General features: G+C 44.7%; 1 protein-coding gene across 1 annotated transcript in view; it reads right to left on the reverse strand.

The window, feature by feature from the left end:
- The window catches only part of WDR62 (WD repeat domain 62), a 47,356-nt gene that overhangs the window by 25,558 nt on the left and 2,771 nt on the right, over window positions 1–19,027 (reverse strand). The window contains exons 2-9 of the mRNA XM_072772679.1: window positions 18,630–18,721; window positions 16,701–16,763; window positions 13,720–13,777; window positions 13,327–13,497; window positions 12,403–12,540; window positions 11,810–11,992; window positions 10,137–10,297; window positions 8,594–8,783 (exon numbers count right to left, since the gene is read on the reverse strand). Of these exons, the coding sequence (XP_072628780.1) occupies window positions 8,594–8,783; window positions 10,137–10,297; window positions 11,810–11,992; window positions 12,403–12,540; window positions 13,327–13,497; window positions 13,720–13,777; window positions 16,701–16,763; window positions 18,630–18,721 (1,056 nt within the window). The remainder of the gene's footprint in view (window positions 1–8,593; window positions 8,784–10,136; window positions 10,298–11,809; window positions 11,993–12,402; window positions 12,541–13,326; window positions 13,498–13,719; window positions 13,778–16,700; window positions 16,764–18,629; window positions 18,722–19,027) is intronic.

Genomic DNA, 19,027 nt, shown 5'->3' on the forward strand with positions numbered 1-19,027 from the left:
CCAGGAGGAGCTTAAAAAAGAAAGAAGCTGCTGAATTTTGACATTTAAGGAAACTACTGTCAAATCATTAGCTGACTACTCAGATAATGGAAAAGAGACTTCAGTGACCACACATGAAAAAGAATACAGGGAACCCTGGGTGGCGCAGCGGTTTGGCGCCTGCCTTTGGCCCAGGGTGCAATCCTGGAGACCCGGGATCGAGTCCCACGTCGGGCTCCCAGTGCATGGAGCCTGCTTCTCCCTCTGCCTGTGTCTCTGCCTCTCTCTCTCTCTCTGTGACTATCATAAAGAAAAAAAAGAAAAAAAAGAAAAAGAATACAATCTTTACAAAAGTAGTTCAGAAAAATCACTAAACAATTACAACCCACATAACAAACCCTAGCAGGGAGGAGAATTTGATTGCCAGAGTTATCACATTATAATAGTCGAAATACCCAGTTTTCAACAAAAAATAATGAAAGAGAAGAAAAGAAGAAAGCACAGCCCATTCACAGGAAAACAGAAATTAAGAGAAACTGCCTGAGGAAGCCCAGATTGGACTTATTAAACAAAGAATTTAAATCAACTGTCTTAAATATACTGAAAAAGATCAAGGAAATTGTGGACAAAGGACTAAAGGAAACCAGAAGAACAATGTCACATCAAATATGGAATATCAATAAAAAAATTATAAAAAGGAACCAAATAGAAATCTAGAGCTGTAAAGTATAATAACTAAAATAAAAATTCAGTAGGGTTCAACTGCAAATATAGTGAGCATAAGAATGAATCAGTGAAGCAAAAATAGGTCAATTGAAATTACCCAGTCTAAGGATCAGAATGAAAAAATTTTAAGAAAAATGAGTAGAACCTAAGGAACCTATAGAAGACCACAGAGAACATCAACATACACACATAGAAGTCTAGAAAGAAAGAGGCACAAAAAATATTTGAAAAAATAGAGGCTAAAACTTCTCAAATTTGATGTAAGACATGTATCAACACATTCAAGAAGCTGAAAAAACTCCAAGCAGGATAAACAGACTAAAAAAGATTCATGTCAAGACACATCACAAATTACTGAAAGCCAAAAGCCAGACAAAATCTTGAAAGCAACAAGAGATAGATGACTTATTCCATACAAAGGATCTTCAATAAAATTAACAGTTGGTGTCTCAACAGAAACCATAGAAACCAGAAGGCAGTGGGACAACATATTTAAAGTACTACAGAGAAAAAATTGTTAACCAAGAATTCTGTACCTAGCAAAACTACCCTTTAGATTTTTTTATAATAAATTTATTTTTTATTGATGTTCAATTTGCCAACATACAGAATAACACCCAGTGCTCATCCCGTCAAGTGCCCCCCTCAGTGCCCGTCACCCATTCACCTCCACCCCCCTTCCACCACCCCTAGTTCGTTTCTCAAAGTTAGGAGTCTTTATGTTCTGCCTCCCTTTCTGATATTTCCCACACATTTCTTCTCCCTTCCAAAACTACCCTTTAAACATGAAGGAGCAGGGATCCCTGGGTGGCTCAGCGGTTTGGCGCCTGCCTTTGGCCCAGGGCGCGATCCTGGAGTCCCAGGATCGAGTCCCACGTTGGGCTCCCGGCATGGAGCCTGCTTCTCCCTCCTCCTGTGTCTGCACCTCTCTGTCTCTCTCTATGTCTATCATAAATAAATAAATAAATCTTAAAAAAAAAATAAAATAAACCTGAAGGAGCGGGCAGCCCAGGTGGCTCAGCGGTTTAGCGCCGCCTTCGGCCCAGGGCATGATCCTGGAGACCCAGGATCGAGTCCCACATCGGGCTCCCTGCATGGACCCTGCTTCTCCCTCTGCCTCTCTCTCTCTGTGTCTCTCATGAATAAATAAATCTTAAAAAATAAAAATAAAAAAAAATAAACATGAAGGAGAGGGGGAACCTAGGTGGCTCAGTTGGTTAAGTGTCTGCCTTTGGCTCAGGGTGTGATCCCTATCTGGGGACTGAGTCCCACATCAGACTCCCTGCAGGGAGCCTGCTTCTTCCTCTGCCTATATCTCTGCCTCTCTCTGTGTGTCTCATGAATAAATAAAATCCTTAAAAAAAAAAAAAAAAGTTTTGGGATCCCTGGGTGGCTCAGCGGTTTAGCATCTGCCTTCGGATCCCAGAGTGATCCCAGAGTCCCGGGATGGAGGCCCACATCGGGCTCCCTGCATGGAGCCTGCTTCTCTCTCTGCCTGTGACTCTGCCTCTCTCTCTCTCTCTGTCTCTCATAAATAAATAAATAAAATCTTAAAAAAAAAAAAAAAAAAAGACAGCTCTAGGGAAATTATCAATAAGGAAACAGAGGCCTGCAAAAAACACTATAAACCAAACAGATTAACAAATGTATAAAGACTATGCCACCCAATAACAGCAAAATCCATGTTCTCAAGTGAACATGGGGCATTCTCCAGAACAGACCACACATTAGGTAACAAAATAAGTCAATACATTTAAAAAAACTGTAATCATACAATCTTCTCCAACCACAATTGGAATGAAATTACAAATAACAGTAGGAAATTTGGAGAATTAACAAATACATAAATATTAAACCATACACTTTTACACAATCAATGGGTCAAAGAAGCAATCAAAGAGAAATCAGAAAATACTGTGAGACAAATGATAATGAAAACACAATATACCAAAATTATGGCATGCAGCAAAAGCAACGCTCAGAGAGAAACTTACAGCTCTAAATGCCTACATTAGAAAAGCAGGTTGACAGGACGCCTAGGAGGCTCAGCAGTTGAGTGTCTGTCTTTGGCTCAGAATGTGATCCTGGAGTCCTGGGATCGAGTCCCACATTGGGCTTCCTGCATGGAGCCTGCTTCTCCCTCTGCTTATGTCTCTGCCTCTCTGTGTCTCTTATGAATAAATAATAAATAATCTTTAAAAAAAAGCAGATTGGGGCTCCTGGGTGCTCAGTTGGTTAAGTGTCTACCTCAGCTTAGGTCATGATCCCAGAGTCCTGGGTCCACTCCTTGTTCAGCAGGGTTCTGCTTCTCCCTCTGCCCCTCCCTAGCTCATTCTCTCTAATGAATTAAAAAAAATTTTTTTTTTAAAACAGGCATCTGGGTGGCTCAGTTGGTTAAGTGTCTGTCTTTGGCTCAGGTCATGACCCCAGAGTCCTGGGACTGAGCTCCTCACTGGGCTCCATGCTCAGTTAGGAGTCTGCTTCTCCCTCTGCCCCTCTCCCTGCCCATGCTTTCTCTTTCTCTCTCTCAAATAAAAAAACAAAATCTTTAAAAAAATCCCATCTTAAAAAAAAGATAATGGTTATCATCATCATCATCATCATCATCATCTCAGGTGCGCCTGGGTGGCACAGTTAAATGTTCAACTCTTGGTTTTGGCTCAGATTGTGATCTTGGGGTCATGGGATGGAGCCTCATGTTGAGCTCCACAATTGGCCCAGAGATTCTCCTTTCCTCTGGGATTATCCCTCCCTCTGTTCCCCTCCCATTGTGTGTGCACTCTCTCAAAATTAAAAAAAATCTTAAAAAAAAAAGATCTTAAATCAAGAATGTCTCACCTTAAGAAACCAGAAAAACAATAGCAAACTAAACCAAAAGCTATAAGGAAGAAGAAAATAAAGATTACAATGGAGATAAACAGTCTTTTTTCTTTTCCCCAGAAATGGAAAACATGATCCTAAAATTCATATGGAAAAAAAAATTAAAAAATAAAATAAAAATAAAATTCATATGGAATTGTAAGAGATCCCAAATACTCAAATGAATATTGATCAAACAAACAAATCCCAAAGTTGTTAGGGACACCTGGGTGGTTCAGTGGTTGAGCAGCTGCCTTTGGCTCAGGGTGTGATTCCTATCTGGGGACGGAGTCCTGCATCAGACTCCCTGCAGGGAGCCTGCTTCTCCCTCTGCCTATGTCTCTGCCTCTCTCTCTGTGTGTCTCTCCTGAATAAATAAATAAAATCTTAAAAAACAAAACAAATGCAAAATAATGAAGTTGGACCTCTGCATCAAGTATATACAAAAATTAACTCAAGGGGCAGCCCCAGTGGCTCAGCAGTTTAGCGCTGTCTTCATCCCAGGGCATGATCTTAGAGACCTGGGATCGAGTCCCACATCAGGCTCCCTGCATGGAGCCTGCTTCTCCCTCTGCCTGTGTCTTCACCTCTCTGTGTCTCTCATGAATAAATAAATAAAATCTTAAAAAAAAAAAATTAACTCAAAAGAGATCAAAGACATAAATGGAAGAGCTAAAACAATGAAACTTTTTATTTATTTTTTTGAAGATTTATTTATTTATTTATTCATGAGAGACAGAGAGGAAGAGAGAGAGAGAGACAGACAGAGAGAGATAGGCAGAGGGAGAAGCAGGCTCCATGCAGGGAGCCTAATGTGGGACTTGATCCCGGGACTCCAGGATCACGCCCTGGACCAAAGGCAGGCACTAAACCACTGAGCCACCCAGGGATCCCCCAAACTTTTTTTTTTTTAAGTGCTCCAGCATGGAGCCCAACATGGGACCTGAACTCCTAACGCTGAGATCAAGACCTGAGCTGAGACAGAGAGTCAGACACTTTTAACTGACTGAGCCACCCAGGAGCCCCTAAAACAATAAAACTCTTAAAAGAAAAGCAAATCTTCATGATTGTGGATTTAGCAACGGTTCTTTATAGCTATGACACCAAAGATACAAGCAACAAAAGAAAAAAATAGATAAATTAGACTTCATCAAAATTAAAAACCTATGGGATCCCTGGGATTTAAAAAAAAAAAAATTAAAAACCTCTGTACATCAAAGGATACCATCAAAAAAAGTGAAAAGATAACAAAAAATGAGAGAAAATATTTGCAAAGCATATATCTAATAGGGTCTAGTATCCAGAATATATAAAGAACTCTTACAATTCAACAGGAAGAAGACAAACAACCCAAGTAAAAAATGGGCAAAAAATTTGAATACACATTTCTTCAAAGATATACAAATTACCAACTAGTATATGAAAGAGGTTAAAAAAAAAAAAAAAAAAAAAAAAAGAGGTTCAACATCACTAACCATTAGGGAAATGCAAGTCAAAACTACAATATAGTACCACTTCACAAACACTAAGATAGCTATAATTTAAAGCAAAAATCAAAAAAACTCGTGCTGGTAAGGATGTAGAGAAATTGGAATTCTCCTACATCACTGGTGGTAATGTAAAATGGTGAGGGGTGCCTGGCTGGCTCAGTTGGAAGTGTATCACTCTTGGGATGCCTTGGTGGCTCAGCAATTGGGCATCTACTTTCGGCTCAGGGCATGATCCTGGGATCCAGGATTGAGTCCCACATCAGGCTCCTTACAGGAAGCCTGTGTCTTCCTCTGCCTCTGTCTCTGGTCCTCTGTCTCTGTCTCTCATGAATAAATGAAATCTTTAAAAAGAAAAAAGGAAGTGTATGACTCTTAATCTCAGGGCCGTGAGTTTGAACCCCATTGGGGTACAGAGATTATTTAAATATATAAATAAAAAAAAAAGGAATGTAAAATGGTGCAGTTGCTATGGAAAAGTTTGATGGTTCCTCAAAAAGCTAACAAGATTTACCATATGACCCAGCAATTCTGCTCATGGGTATATACCCTGATGGTTCCTCAAAAAGCTAACAAGATTTACCATATGGCCCAGCAATTCTGCTCATGGGTATATACCCAAAAGAACTGAAACCAGATATTCAAACCTTATACATGAACATTCATAGCAGTACTATTCATAATAGCCAAAAGGTAGAAACAACACAAATGTCCACCAACTGATGAACAGATGAATAAAATGTGGTGTATCTGCACAATGGAATATTATTCAACCTTATAAAGTACTGAAACATTACAACACAGATAAACCTTAAAAAGAGAGGTGTCTGGGTGGCTCAGTTGGTTAAGTGTCTGCCTTCAGCTCAGGCCATGGCCTTAGAGTCCTGAGATTGAGCCCCACATCGGGCTGCCTGATCAGTGGGGAGTCTGCTTCTCCCTCTGCTCCTCTCCTTGCTTGTGCTCTCTCTCTCAAATAATTAAAAGTCTTAAAAACCAAGACCCAAAACTTTGAAAACATACTAAAGAAAAGAAGCCAGACACAAAGTCCACATATTCTATCATTCCATTTGTATGAAATATTTAGAACAAGCAAATCCATACCAATAGAAAGCAGGTTAGGGCTGGGGGAATGGGAATAGGGAGTGATTGGTTAATGGGTACAGAGTTTCCTTTTAGAGTGATGAAAATATTCTAGAACTAGATAATAGGGATGGTTGTACAACACTATGAGTGTACTAAATGCCACTGAATTGTACATTTTAAAATGATTTAGGGGGGTCTGGGTGGGTCAGTCAGTTAAGTGTCTGACTCTTAATTTTGTTTTAGGTTGTGATCTCAGTGTCGTGAGATTGAGCCCTACATTGGGCTCTACACTGATCCTGCAGTTTGCTTAAGATTTTCTCTCTCACTCTCCCTCTGCTCCTTCCCCTGAACCTGCACGTGCATGCATGCATGCATACGCTCTCTCAAAACAAGTAAATTAAATGGCAAATTTTATGCTATCTGTATTTTAACACAATACATATGTACACTTACACTCCCCTAAATAAATGGGGTCAGAAGGAAGAGAACATGGTATATAATGGCTACAAGAGCAGGTCACATAGATGTTGAATAACTATTTTTTAAAATTGGGAGAGAATGGAGAACATATACAAAAAAATTGTTTTAACTCTTTTTAAAATTGAGTAATTGTCATTCTTAGACTGTTGTACACATAATGTGAGAATAAATAAATGATTAACGGGGATATTCTAATTCCATCATCCCCCGTGTCTTTAGCATTCTGGAAGGATCAGTCTAATACCTATGAGCATCCCCAACACTCAGACTATGAATTTGAAGTACCAATTCAACTTGAAATCAAAACTTAGGGCTTCTTTAAGAAATGATTGATTCCAGTCTGGGATAGGAAATGTACAAGATGAAGCTGGAATATCTTGTCATCTCAAAAAACAAAAGGTAGCTACCAAAGAAAGACTACAAGGGTCATGTCCAGAGGACTCAGAAGCCAACTTGAAGAGGCTCCCAATGGTCAAAGATGGGACAATTTGAGCTTCCATAATGTTAATAATTGCAATGGATTAAAATATATCCAATATATTTACATATGAGTGTATAATGATATTAAATAAAAACAACTAGTTACCTTTAGAGGACAGGGAACCAATTCATTATCTTGAAAACTGGTAAATAAAGGGAAAGAATCAAGCATTTATCCTGCCTTTCCTATATGAAGTGTACCACTGGGTGACCAAATGGTAGATGAGGGGAAGTGTTTCTTCATATAAGTAGTCCAACTAATAAAAAGAAATGATAGAATTAGAATATCACCATATTGCAACCCCCAAGGAATAGATGGATCTAGGCATTGAGCATCAATAGCTCCTAACAATTATCAATAAACTGTACATTTCCTTTGTGTGATTTTCTAGATCTGTTATTTAAAAAAAAAATTGAAGGACAAAGAGGGTTAGGACATTAGGAGTTGCAGAAGAAGAGAAAGAATGGGGTAGAGGCAATTTTTAAATCTGTACTGGCTGTTCTTTCCAGAACTGATAAAAAGATGCACTCACAGATATTTTTGTTGAGGAGAAAGATACACATAAATAATAGGCAAATGCAAAGGAAAAGAACTGAAAGAAAACATAATAAACTAATAACAAAGGTGAGGGTGAAAGTGAACAGGATTGGGGGGTGGGCAGATCAAAACAGACTTTAGCTTTGAAACATTTCACCCTTTTTTCAAGGAGAATATATTTATATATAAAATTTTAAAGTTACTTAAAAAACATTCTTGTTGAGTAAAGTGCTATCAACAGAAATGTCCGATCTATGAAAGGCAGATGGATCCGAACAAAGGGCTGAATAATGGTTGTTGAAAAGGATCGAGTTATTTCTCCTAATTCTGAACTGGGCCACTGAAAACATAATTTCTCTAGGACAAATGTTCCTCACAGTATGAAATTTTCAGGAGGGAAAAGAGGTAGAATACAATTATTTCCCCACCAGTTGTCTTATCTGCAAGGAAAACTTAGAACAGCTTTAGAGAATGAAAACACCCCCAAAGACTCATTCTCCGAAAATTTCAACACTTTAAAGAGCACTAACCTACACAAATAGCTCTCCACAGCAAGCTCTATGAGGTATACACGCTCCTGCCACGGTCCTCCCAAGTGGCTGCATGCCTCTGCCCCTCACTCCCTGCAGGTCTCTGCTTGAAGGTCAAGTTCTCAGAGAGCACCCCTGGTCTCTCTTCCCCTGGTTTTATTTTTCTTTGGAGAGGTAGTGCTGCTTGGCTGTCACTGATGATGTGTATGAGATTACTCTCCCACCCAAATGTGAGCTCCACCACGGCAGGACATTTGTCAGTTTCCTTCCCAACGAATGTCCCCAGCACCTAGAACAGCACGTGGCACCAAGTTGGGGCCCATGAGTATCCTGTGAAGGAATGGCTGAATGGGTTCCCCAAACTGCAGAAGCTTTCCCCAGCTGAGCCCCGGATGGGAGCTGAGCAGGGGCAGAGAGGAAGAGGGGCTCACCTCCACGTTCCAGACGTAGGAGCTGTGGAAGAGCTCCGACCACATCTTGCCTACTTTGTTGATGTCTTTGACGTCCCAGATGTAGATGCTGTGGTCCTTATACACGCAGGACAGCCACTGATGGATGGGGTCGAAGGTCAGCGCCACTGTATCTGGGTAGACTGCTTCTGCCTTCCTGCAGAAGAGGAAGCTAACAAGGCCACATGGGTTATCAGTCGCCATCAATGGCAGTGTGAGTATCAATGACAGCTGCCTCTGGTGACACTCAAGCTGCCATCAATGACAGCTGCCTCTGGGGACACTCAAGCTGCCTCTTGCCTGGCAATGCCATCCCTTATAATTGAGGTGTGGTTCATCTCCCACTCCAACTCTACTTCTTCTCTCCTTCTTCTTTTGCTTTTGCTTCTAGTACAGTGGTTGTTAACTGGAAGTTCCTGCCTGGCCCCTGAGAACATCTGAATTTTCACCTTCCCTCATCTCACCCAACCCAAGCTCCATCCTTTTTCTGAGCATGGAAGGATAATGGGCATGTATGTACCTTAGTTCTCTCACACTGGCCTCACCAACACATGACCAAAAGTCCCTATGCCAGGGCTGGGGTGCTGTCCCCTGGCCTAGGGCCTCCCTACAAAGGCTATAGTTTACTGAGCACTTACTACGCGACGATTAGAGAGCTTTAGCTACCGAATCCTTGGTATCCACGAGAGGTAGGTACTATATTTCACAGATGAGAAAACTAAAGCACACACGGCGAAGGTGGCAGGGGGGCTGGGCAGCCTGGTCACTAGAACACAACACTGTGTGTCACTCAGAAAAGGTACCCAGGAGGTAGTGTCCAGCAATTTACAAACAGGCAGCCCCAGGCACCCAGCACCCAGTTAGGTAGCCCTTGCCCCCAATAGCCTTACAACAAAGGGGAAGATACACCATAGCTCAGCCCTTCAACCTGCTTTCAACATGGCAGCCAGACAGATTTAATGCTTAAGGCCAACCATATAACTGATGCCAATGCCTGCAATCTCCAGTGGCTGCCCAATGACCCCAGAAAAGACTATAAGCTCCCCTGCAGGCTTCCATCAATGTTCAGACCAGTCTCCTAACATTCTCCCTGGCACACTGGGCTCTGGCCATGCAGCCTCTAGTTGTACCTGCAACACGCCAAGCCCAGGGCACTTTCCCCTTCAGGTCTTTATACTTGCTATTAGGACCTACCTCTCCACATAGCTGGCTCCTCCTCACCAGAGACTTCCTCTGGCTCCCAATCAACATAGCCCGACCCCTAGGCACTTTCCTTCCTGAGTTCCTGGTTTATTTCACCCAAGCATTTATGACGATCTCAAATGACCTTGTTTGTAAACTTGTTTGGCATCAAGCTCCCTCACTAGACTGCAGACTTCATGGTGGCAGAGATTTTGCTGCCTTGTAATAGCTCTATCCTTCTAGTGCAGGGCCAGCCAGATAGGTACATGAAGCTTGATGCACGAATGGATGTCGGGAGACAGACTCTGCGTGGGCCCCTCTCCTACCCTGTGCTAGGCCGTACCTGGGCTCCAGAGCCTGGGCCACGTCCACCCCAAGGTAGTGTGGTTTTGGCAGGTTTGCAAGGTATTGCAGGCTGTGGGCCTGGAACATGCGGACGATCCCATCTGTGCAGCCGCAGAAGATGAGCTCCTGGCTGACACAGAGGCATGAAGATAAGGAGACCTGTGGGGGCAAAGGGGACTCAAGTGGACTTGGTGCTGCATGTGGCCCAGTTCAGAGACATAGGGACTAACAGAGCAGAATTCAGCCTCTGAGAAGCCTTAGAGTTCCTTGGGTTTGAGGAGCCCATTTTGGCAAATTTTAAACTTCTGAAGTCAGGAGATGGCAGTCACTATTGGAGAAAACGTGCCAGTAGGCAGACAGAGGCACAAACTGTGACAGAACTGTTATCACTGTCTACAGAGGAACTCAGCTGTCTGTGGAAAATAATCTGTTCAGCAATTTGTGACTTCAGATAGGTAACATGCAGTACCAGGGTTGAATTTGAGGCTTATGTTTTTCCCCTACTGTTTAAAAACAACTTCATAGAGATACTTCAAAGCAACACAGAAAAATGTTACTATATACAGAAAAGACTATCAGACTATCTATCCCGCCAGGATACACAGATGGAAGGGGCAGGAAGTGCCAGACCTCTGGACACAGATTAGAGGAGCTTTTCCAAATCTAGAGGGATTTAATTTATAAGTCATTTAAGACAACTGCTCAGGGGCTAACCGTCCATCTGTTGGAAGCTTTGGACTTGCTTGAGCTGCTAAAGTTCTAAAAAGAAGATTCAAATGAGAAAAAAAAAATGATGTTTAACCAACTAGGAAAAACAGACGAAATTTCAAATTCTTCCACAGGCCTGACACCGTGCCATTAGCCCTAAAGGTGAGTTCTGGAAGAGAGCCACAAGAGCAGGAGTAGGAAAAGGAGGGAACACAAGAAAAGTGTGGATTCAAACCCTCAGATCCTGAAGAAATGTGGTTCTGCAATTTAGAGATATATCCAGTCTTTAATTTAAAATGTTTAAAAAAAGAAAATGTTACATATTTTAATAGTCTTTTTTGACTGAAACATTAAGTCAATAATACCTTAGTTTTGTTTTTTTTTAATATTTTTATGTATTTACTTATTCATGGTGGGGCGGGGCAGAGACACAGGCAGAGGGAGAAGCAGGCTCCATGCAGGGAACACCATGTGGGACATCCCAGGACTCCAGGATCATGCCCTGGCCTGAAGGCAGGCACCAAACCACTGAGCCACCCAGGGATCCCCCCTTAGTTTGTTTTGTAAATGCGGTCATCCAATCAATCAATCAATCAGGTCATCCCACCAGCTAAGAGAACTCAGTGAAGAGAAATGGGAACTGGATCTAATAGTCATGGGAGAGCAATTATAGCCTTGACCCCATTATAGGGTACCAGGTACTGTGCTAAGCACCTTACATTTTACAGATTACAGATGAGGAACCTGTGCTAAGTGTCTTACATTTTCCATTTTACAGATGAGGAACCTGAGTCCCAGGGAGGGAAACTCACTCACCCAGAGTCTCACAAGCACAACTTCTGAGCAGTCAAACCCAGAGCTAGTGGGACCAACTACCAGGTAGGGATATCATTGAGTGTCCCTTGAGACATGTCCTGGGAAGAGTGTTTTCCCCACTGATGGCAAGGAGGGAGGGTGGTGTACCTTCAAGTCGATCCACTTCTCCAGCACTCTCTTCTCATTGAACTGGCAAAGGAGGCCCGAGTAGGACACACAGAAGGTGTTGCCTGCCATCTTGCCCCGGCCACAAGCCACGCCACAGAAGATGTTGTTGTGCAGCTCACCCAGGATGCCCGAACGCCCTATGAGGGGAACTGTGCCCGTCACCTGGAGGCATAACAGGGCACAGTAAGACACTGTCCACATGGCCTAGACCCCAGCAAGGTCACCATGGAACTCTCCCGACCAGAGAATATGACACATAGCTAAATAGAAGGACTCTGAGACATTCTGCCAAATGGGAGAGAAGGAAAGAAAAAACAGCACACACTTCCAGGCAGAGTGGCTGGAAGGCAGCAGTCTAGGAAAGAGGTCTGGTCCCAGGGTCAGTGGGTGGGGAAGATATTTCCCAGCAGGGCCTCACAGCACCTGAAGAGAGGCCCAGAAGCAGAAGCTGAACCGGAGGCCAGAAAGCCTCTGAGACCACAGCCTCTAAATCTCAGGTAGAAACAGGAGTCCATACTGCCCTCAGTGGTTACTCCCCAGGCTTGGCTAAGGGGGCAGGGGCAGAAACCTACCTTTGCTTCTGTGGAGACTTCCAAGAACCAGAACCTCACGTGTCGGTTCCCTACGGTGACAAAATAGCTGCTGTCCTCTGAGAAGGAGAGAGCAATGACCCTGCATGATACTTTGTTGGAAGCCACCACGATGTCTTTCTGGAAGAATCAATGCAGAGAAGTTCACTCTAGCACCTACCCATTGGATCGTTTGTGCCTTTGCCCTCAGCCCTGCATCTCCCCACCCTCCCCTGCTCCAAGTCATTTTTCTTTGAGTCCTCCAGTGAGCTGCTTTATGGGAAAACCTATGTGTGGCACTCATATCATTCCCAATACAGAGGACACTGAGGCTTGGAAAGGTTTCCACGTGTAAGTTCCAGAGCTCTCCCCAAGAGTCCAACCTCTATAGCTCATACATGGCTGAGCCTTCACAGGATGTAATCCTCTCAATAGTCCTAGATGCTAGGAAGGTGCTTCTCCCCACCTCTTCCAGGCTCAGAGAGGTGGAGTCATGTGCTCAAGATCACACACTAGATTATGAGGAGAGCCAGGACTTGGTACCCATTTCTGCACCTCCAAGTCCTCCCCTAGCTGTTCCAACATCCAGTCTTCCAGTTTGTATCAACTTCTTGAATTCTCAGAACTCGATAAGGTAGATACTAGTATATCCATTTTACACATGAGGATGACTCACAGAGAAGTCAAATCATTTGCTCAAGGTCACAGCTGGTTGACATGAAAATAAATATGTAATTCCACTAGTTGAGAGCTCATCACATGCCTCACAATGTCTAGAACAGGGACCAGCATCCAGTAGGTGTTCAATAAATATTTTCTGGATAAATGAACACTTTACCAAATTATCTCATTTCGTTTGCTGAATGCCTGAGCCTCAGGGTGCTCTGGCAGCTGGTTACCTGCCCATACTCCCACCGGCCATCTCACCTTCCAGTCCCAGACGTTGAGTACCATGTCGTGCTGGTAGCCCATGGACACAATGTGCTTCATATTGGGGGAGAAGGCCACACAGGCCACGCCGTACTTGTGGCCCAGCATCTCTGCCACCTGACTCTTCTCATCCACGTCCCAGATGCGCACAGCAGGCCTGTGCCCGTTCTGGGGAAGGTGGGGCCATTACTGCTGATAAGTTGTGTACCAGGCAGGGCTAGAAGGGCTATTAGGGCTGAAATTGGCATTGCCCCAGGACATGCCCAAAAGCCACCACCCCCAACTGCCAAGGGGCTTTCTGGCCTGGGAAGAAGCTATTCTAGGGTATAAGGCAGGGGTATAAGGAGCGGTCCCAAGATCCCTTCCCACCCAATCACCATCACAACTCACCTCCCCTGTCACTATGTACTTCCCATCAGGGGAGAAGGCCAGAGCACTCAGAGACTTCCTGGGGGTAAGGAAAGGGGTTGGTCACTGGTTTCAAGGAGGACAGGCAGCCAGACTCCCATCTGGCTGTGCTCCTACAACTCTGCCCACCTTTTGCTCCCAAGCCTTGAAAGAGGCCAGGAGAGGGGAGTGCCAGCAGCTCCCATAGAGCCAATGCTGCCTGTGTGCTCAGCACAGCACACAGTGTGTTCCTTGCTTTACCTGCTGCCAGTAGGGGGGCAGTGGCAAAGGGAAATGGGGGAAAAAGCAAAGGCCCCAAACCCAGATAGGGTGGTCACTGTACAGGGACCTTCCTTTTCTCTCCCTCAGCAGGGGGTGGGCTCCCTGAGACCCCACCCATCCTGTATCCCTGAGAAATTCAGGAGGAAATGGTACGGATCTGGCCTAATGATGGGAGTGGCACTAAGGGGAGGAGCCTGGCAGACAGCACAGGAGACAGCCTGCAGCATGTGCTCCATTGCTAAATACACAAGGTATTCTGGAAAACCCATGAACAATCAACATGTTTCTCTCCAGCCTGCACAAGGGCTGAATGACTAGACTAGTTTGCACGTTTTCTTGGCAGCAAGTTTCATGGTTCCCAGACTACACTGTTGTTTTCCTCTTCCCTCTCCCTTTTATCTATGTTAATTGTCCAATGATTGTCTCCCTCACATGAGTTAATTAGTGTGCAGATAATTAAGTAAATGCTCTAAGCTTTGACAACCTCATAGAACATTTATCAGCATCCCCTCAACTCTCTGGTGGCTTCCCATCACTCCTCCAGCGGCAGACAAGGCAAGCTGCCTATGGGATAGCCACTTGCCCCTCCTTGTCCAATTTGGATCAGAACCCAAATTTTAATTAGGATGGCAGTGTCCCCAGCAGGAGTACATTCCTCACCTCTCTTGCAGCTACACAGCTACCTGATTTATTCTGTCCAGTGAGAGGTAAGCTGAAATGCTGGGTGGGATTTCCTGAAAAGCTTCTCAAAGGGGATTCTTCGATCTGATCCCCAGTTGTTCTCCTTCTGGACGTGACAGCCAGAACTCCATCTTGGACCATGAGACAACCTCAAGAAGCCTCACAACAGGCATGGTGGAACAGAAAGACAGGCACACTGGGGTTCCTGATGCTTACAGAGACACCAGCCATCTGGGTGCCCACCATTGTGCAAGAAGAGTATGCCCTTGTGTCTGAAGCCATGATTGTTGTGGGTTTCTGTTGTGTGCAGCCACTCCTAACCTGTCGCATGCCCTGACCCTATGCCCGGCCCTCTGCAAAATGCTATATGGGCATCGCTGCACTGATTCCTCAGACGCGTTCTCGAAGTCAGGACTCTGAGTCAGTTTTGAGGTGAAGAGACCTCAACACAGGGAAGTCCTGCCCAAGTTATCTAACCTGACAGGGCAGTGCACTGTTCACACATCAGAATTCTCTGCAGAGCCTTGAAATATGTCAAAGCCGTGCTATGACCAGTAAACAAAAGTCTGGGGAGGAACAGGGTAGTATCTGCAGTTTCACAGAAGCTCCCCACAAGATGCTCGCTAATCACTGGAAGAAAAGAGAGGCTTCCCGGTGGGAAAGCCCCACGATGGGAAAGCAGATGCCACCTTTGTCAGGGGCCCAAGTGAACACCACTGGTCACAGGAGATACCAGTACCATGCCACTCCCGCTAGAATGCACTAAGGAGAAAGTAGCACTCCTTCTGCTGCAGAACCTCAGTTTATGAGGAAACATCAGACACACCGAAGGCTGGGGCATTCTACAAAATACCTGGCCCATACTCCTCAGGTGTCATGGTCAGGAATGTCAAGGACAGATGAAAAAACTGCTTCAGTCTGAAAAAGACTAAAGAGACCACTAAATAAAACACGTGATTCTGGACAGAATACTTTTGCTATAAAGAATGTTCCTGGGGGCAGCCCCAGTGGCCCAGCGGTTTAGCGGGGCCTTCAGCCTGGGGCGTGATCCTGGAGACCCGGGATACAGTCCCCGTGGAGCCTGCTTCTCCCTCTGTGTCTCTGCCCCCCTCTCTCTCTGTGTGTGTCATGAATAAATGAAATCTTAAAAAAAAAAAAAAAAAAGAACGTTCTTGGGATACATGGCAAAACTCGAAAGAGACCTAGATGGTAGTGATGTACCAATTTTAATTTCCTGCTTTTGGTGAGTGTATTGTGGTTTTGAATGGTAACCCCTCCCTCCCTGGAAATATACACTGAAACATTCAGAGGTACAGGGGCATCCTGTCGGCGGCTTACTCTCAAATGGTTTGGGAAAAAAAATTACCTATATAGATGGTTATACAGGCACTCTTTGTACGGTTCGTTAAAGTCTAAAACTATTGCAATATAAAAAGTCAAAAAATTGCCAATACCCAGCAGTGGTTTCTGTTTCTGCTTCACCTCGCCTTCACTCACTCCTCCATTCCAGGCACAGGAATCCCTGGGCTGCTCCTCAAAAAACTCAAGATTTGTAACCACTATAGGGCCTTTGCCCTTGCTGCTCCCTCTACCTGGAACACTCTCCCCACACTTGCACAAGGGTCACCTCCTTACTCCTCTCAGGTCTCAGCCTCCGAGAGGCCCTCCCTGGGCCCTCCGACGTGGCTCCCTTCTCCCCCACTGGTCAGTGCCCGCACACCTGCCCTAATCCTCATCATTTCCTCCACAGCAATGGTCAAAGTTAGCTAGTAGTTTGCCAACTGGTTTAGTCTGTCTCCAACGATGAGCTGTCAGCCCTACAAGAGCAGAGATTCTCAGTTTTTTCTGTTCGCTATCATGAGCACTGGATCACTACCTAGCACAAGGCAACAGAATGTCGCCGAACCCATGTGTCAGTGAATGAGTTAGTCACCCACCTCAAGCTTCCAAGCAACATGGGGAAGGGGGCATGCGCCAGGACCCCAGTCCCACCGCTACCCAATGCCCAGGCCCCAGCATACCTGGCAGTGTTAAAAATGTGCTGCTGCTTGTTCTCCTTGGGGTTCAAAATCACCACCACACAGCTGGGGAGAAAGAGGAAAATGTGTCAAAACTAAGGGAAGTAATGGGGGTCCAGGGATGATTCTCTTCCCAACAAAAGAGCCCATATATAAATAAGGCTCCCTCTGGACAGAAGATTCTCTCTTCTCCCTCCAGGTATTTATGCTGAGAATTCTAGAGTACTATATATTCTATTTTACAGATTTTTTTTTTATTTGACAGAGAGAGAGAGAGAGAGAGAGAGAGAGAGAGAACAAGCAGGGGGAGCAGCAGGCAGAGGGAGAGAGAGAAGCAGGCTCTCCCCTGAGCAGGGAGCCCGATGTGGGGCTTGATCCCAGGACCCTGAGATCATAACCCGAACCAAAGGCAGATGCTTAACTGACTGAGCCACCCAGGCACCCCTAAATAATATATTCTTTTTTTTAATAATTATTTTTATTTTTATTTATTTATTTATTTATTTATTTATTTATTTATTCATGAGAGACGAGAGGGGGGGGGGGCAGAGACACAAGCAGAGGGAGACACTGGCTCCATGCAGGGAGCTGGATGTGGGACTCGATCCTGGGTCTTCAGGATCAGGCCCTAGACTGAAGGCGGCACTAAACCGCTGAGCCACCCGGGCTGCCCTAAATAATATATTCTTAAATAAAAACCAACATTTCCTCTGTCAGGCCCTAGGCTCCTAAAGATCTATGTGCACCATCTCTTTAAATCCTCACAATTGGGGCACCTCGGTGGCTCAGTGGCTGAGCATCTGCCTTTGGCTCTGGTCGTGATCCTGGGGTCTGGGATTGAGTCCTGCATCAGGCTCCCTTCAGGAAGCCTGCTTCTCCCTCTGCCTGTGTCTCTGCCAATCTCTCTCGGTCTCTCGTGAATAAATAGATCAAATCTTTATTTTTTTAAAAAAACGATTCATTTATTTATTCACGAGAGACACACAGAGAGAGAAAGGCAGAGACACAGGCAGAGGGAGAAGCAGGACCCCTGCAGGGATCCCGACGCGGGACTCGATCCCGGATCCCAGGACCATGCCCCGAGCCGAAGGCAGACGCTCAACTGCTGAGCCACCTAGGCATCCCAGATAAAATCTTTAAAAAAATAAAAAAATCCTGTGACAATTACCAGGTGAAGCTGGACATCTTAGTCTCCCTTTTAGAGATGAGGAAACTTGAAAACCAGAGAGGGAAAATCCTTTGCCCAGGGCTACCAGCAGGTCGGGGACAGAGTGGGAATATGAATCCACACCTATCAGATTTAAGAGTCCACCCCTAGACGGCATCCCAAAGACTGAATAACAGATACAATTCATCAGGAATGACCACAGGTCTGTCATGCCCTAGAATAGACTAGGTCAGTATTTGTGGAATAAACAGTAGGAGGATATCTTTCAGTCCTCTCAACCACCTAAGAGGAAGATATCATTAGTTCTGTTTTATGAATGAAAAAGGAGGTGCTGGGGCACCTGGGTGGCTCAGCAGTTGTGCATCTGTCTTTGGCTCAGGGCATGATATGGGGTCCTGGGATCAAGTCCCACATTAGGTTCCCTGTGAGGAGCCTGCTTCTCCCTCTGCCTATGTGTCTCATAAATAAATAAATAAATAAAAATCTTAAAAAAGAAAAAGAAAAAGGAAAAGGAGGTATTCACAGAAGAGTACATGTTGAAGCTGGGACACAAATTCAGGCTGTCTGACACCATGGCTTGGGTCTTTCTGAGAATCATTGCCACATGCCACCTGCAGTTACAGTAGGGCTTTCATAGTGCTCACCACAAGCCAGTACTGTTCTAGACACAGATGGGCCTGTGGAATCCTCTCCACAGCCCTCAGGGGTAGAGAGCTCATCTGCATTCTACAGATGGAAAAACCAAGTCCCATTCATTCACTCACCCTGCTAGGTAGGCCACATGGCCTGTGTTGGGGTCACAGGTTAGGCCACTGCTGTTCTGGGCTGTGATGCCAAGTACCTTCTCGAGTGACACCTGTGGGGAAAAAGCCCAGGTCAGAAGAACCTTCCCAATAGGTCCTTTGTGGCACCAGTGCCTCAGCCACCCATTCAGTGCCTGTTACATACAACACTGAGCTTCTACAGTCATGCCACCAACACCTAACATTTGTTCTCGAGATTCCTTTGAAAGACACAGAATGGTGAGGAAGACAAACAAAAATCCCTGCCCTAGTGGAGATGGGATGGAGGACATAAAAAATATACAGAACAAATATGTAAAATAGATGTCAGATGATGATAGGAGCAAGAGAGAAAAATAAAGCAGGGAAGAAGATTGGGA

Source organism: Canis lupus, chromosome 1 (assembly GCF_048164855.1).
Source record: "Canis lupus baileyi chromosome 1, mCanLup2.hap1, whole genome shotgun sequence".
NCBI lineage: Eukaryota > Metazoa > Chordata > Mammalia > Carnivora > Canidae > Canis > Canis lupus.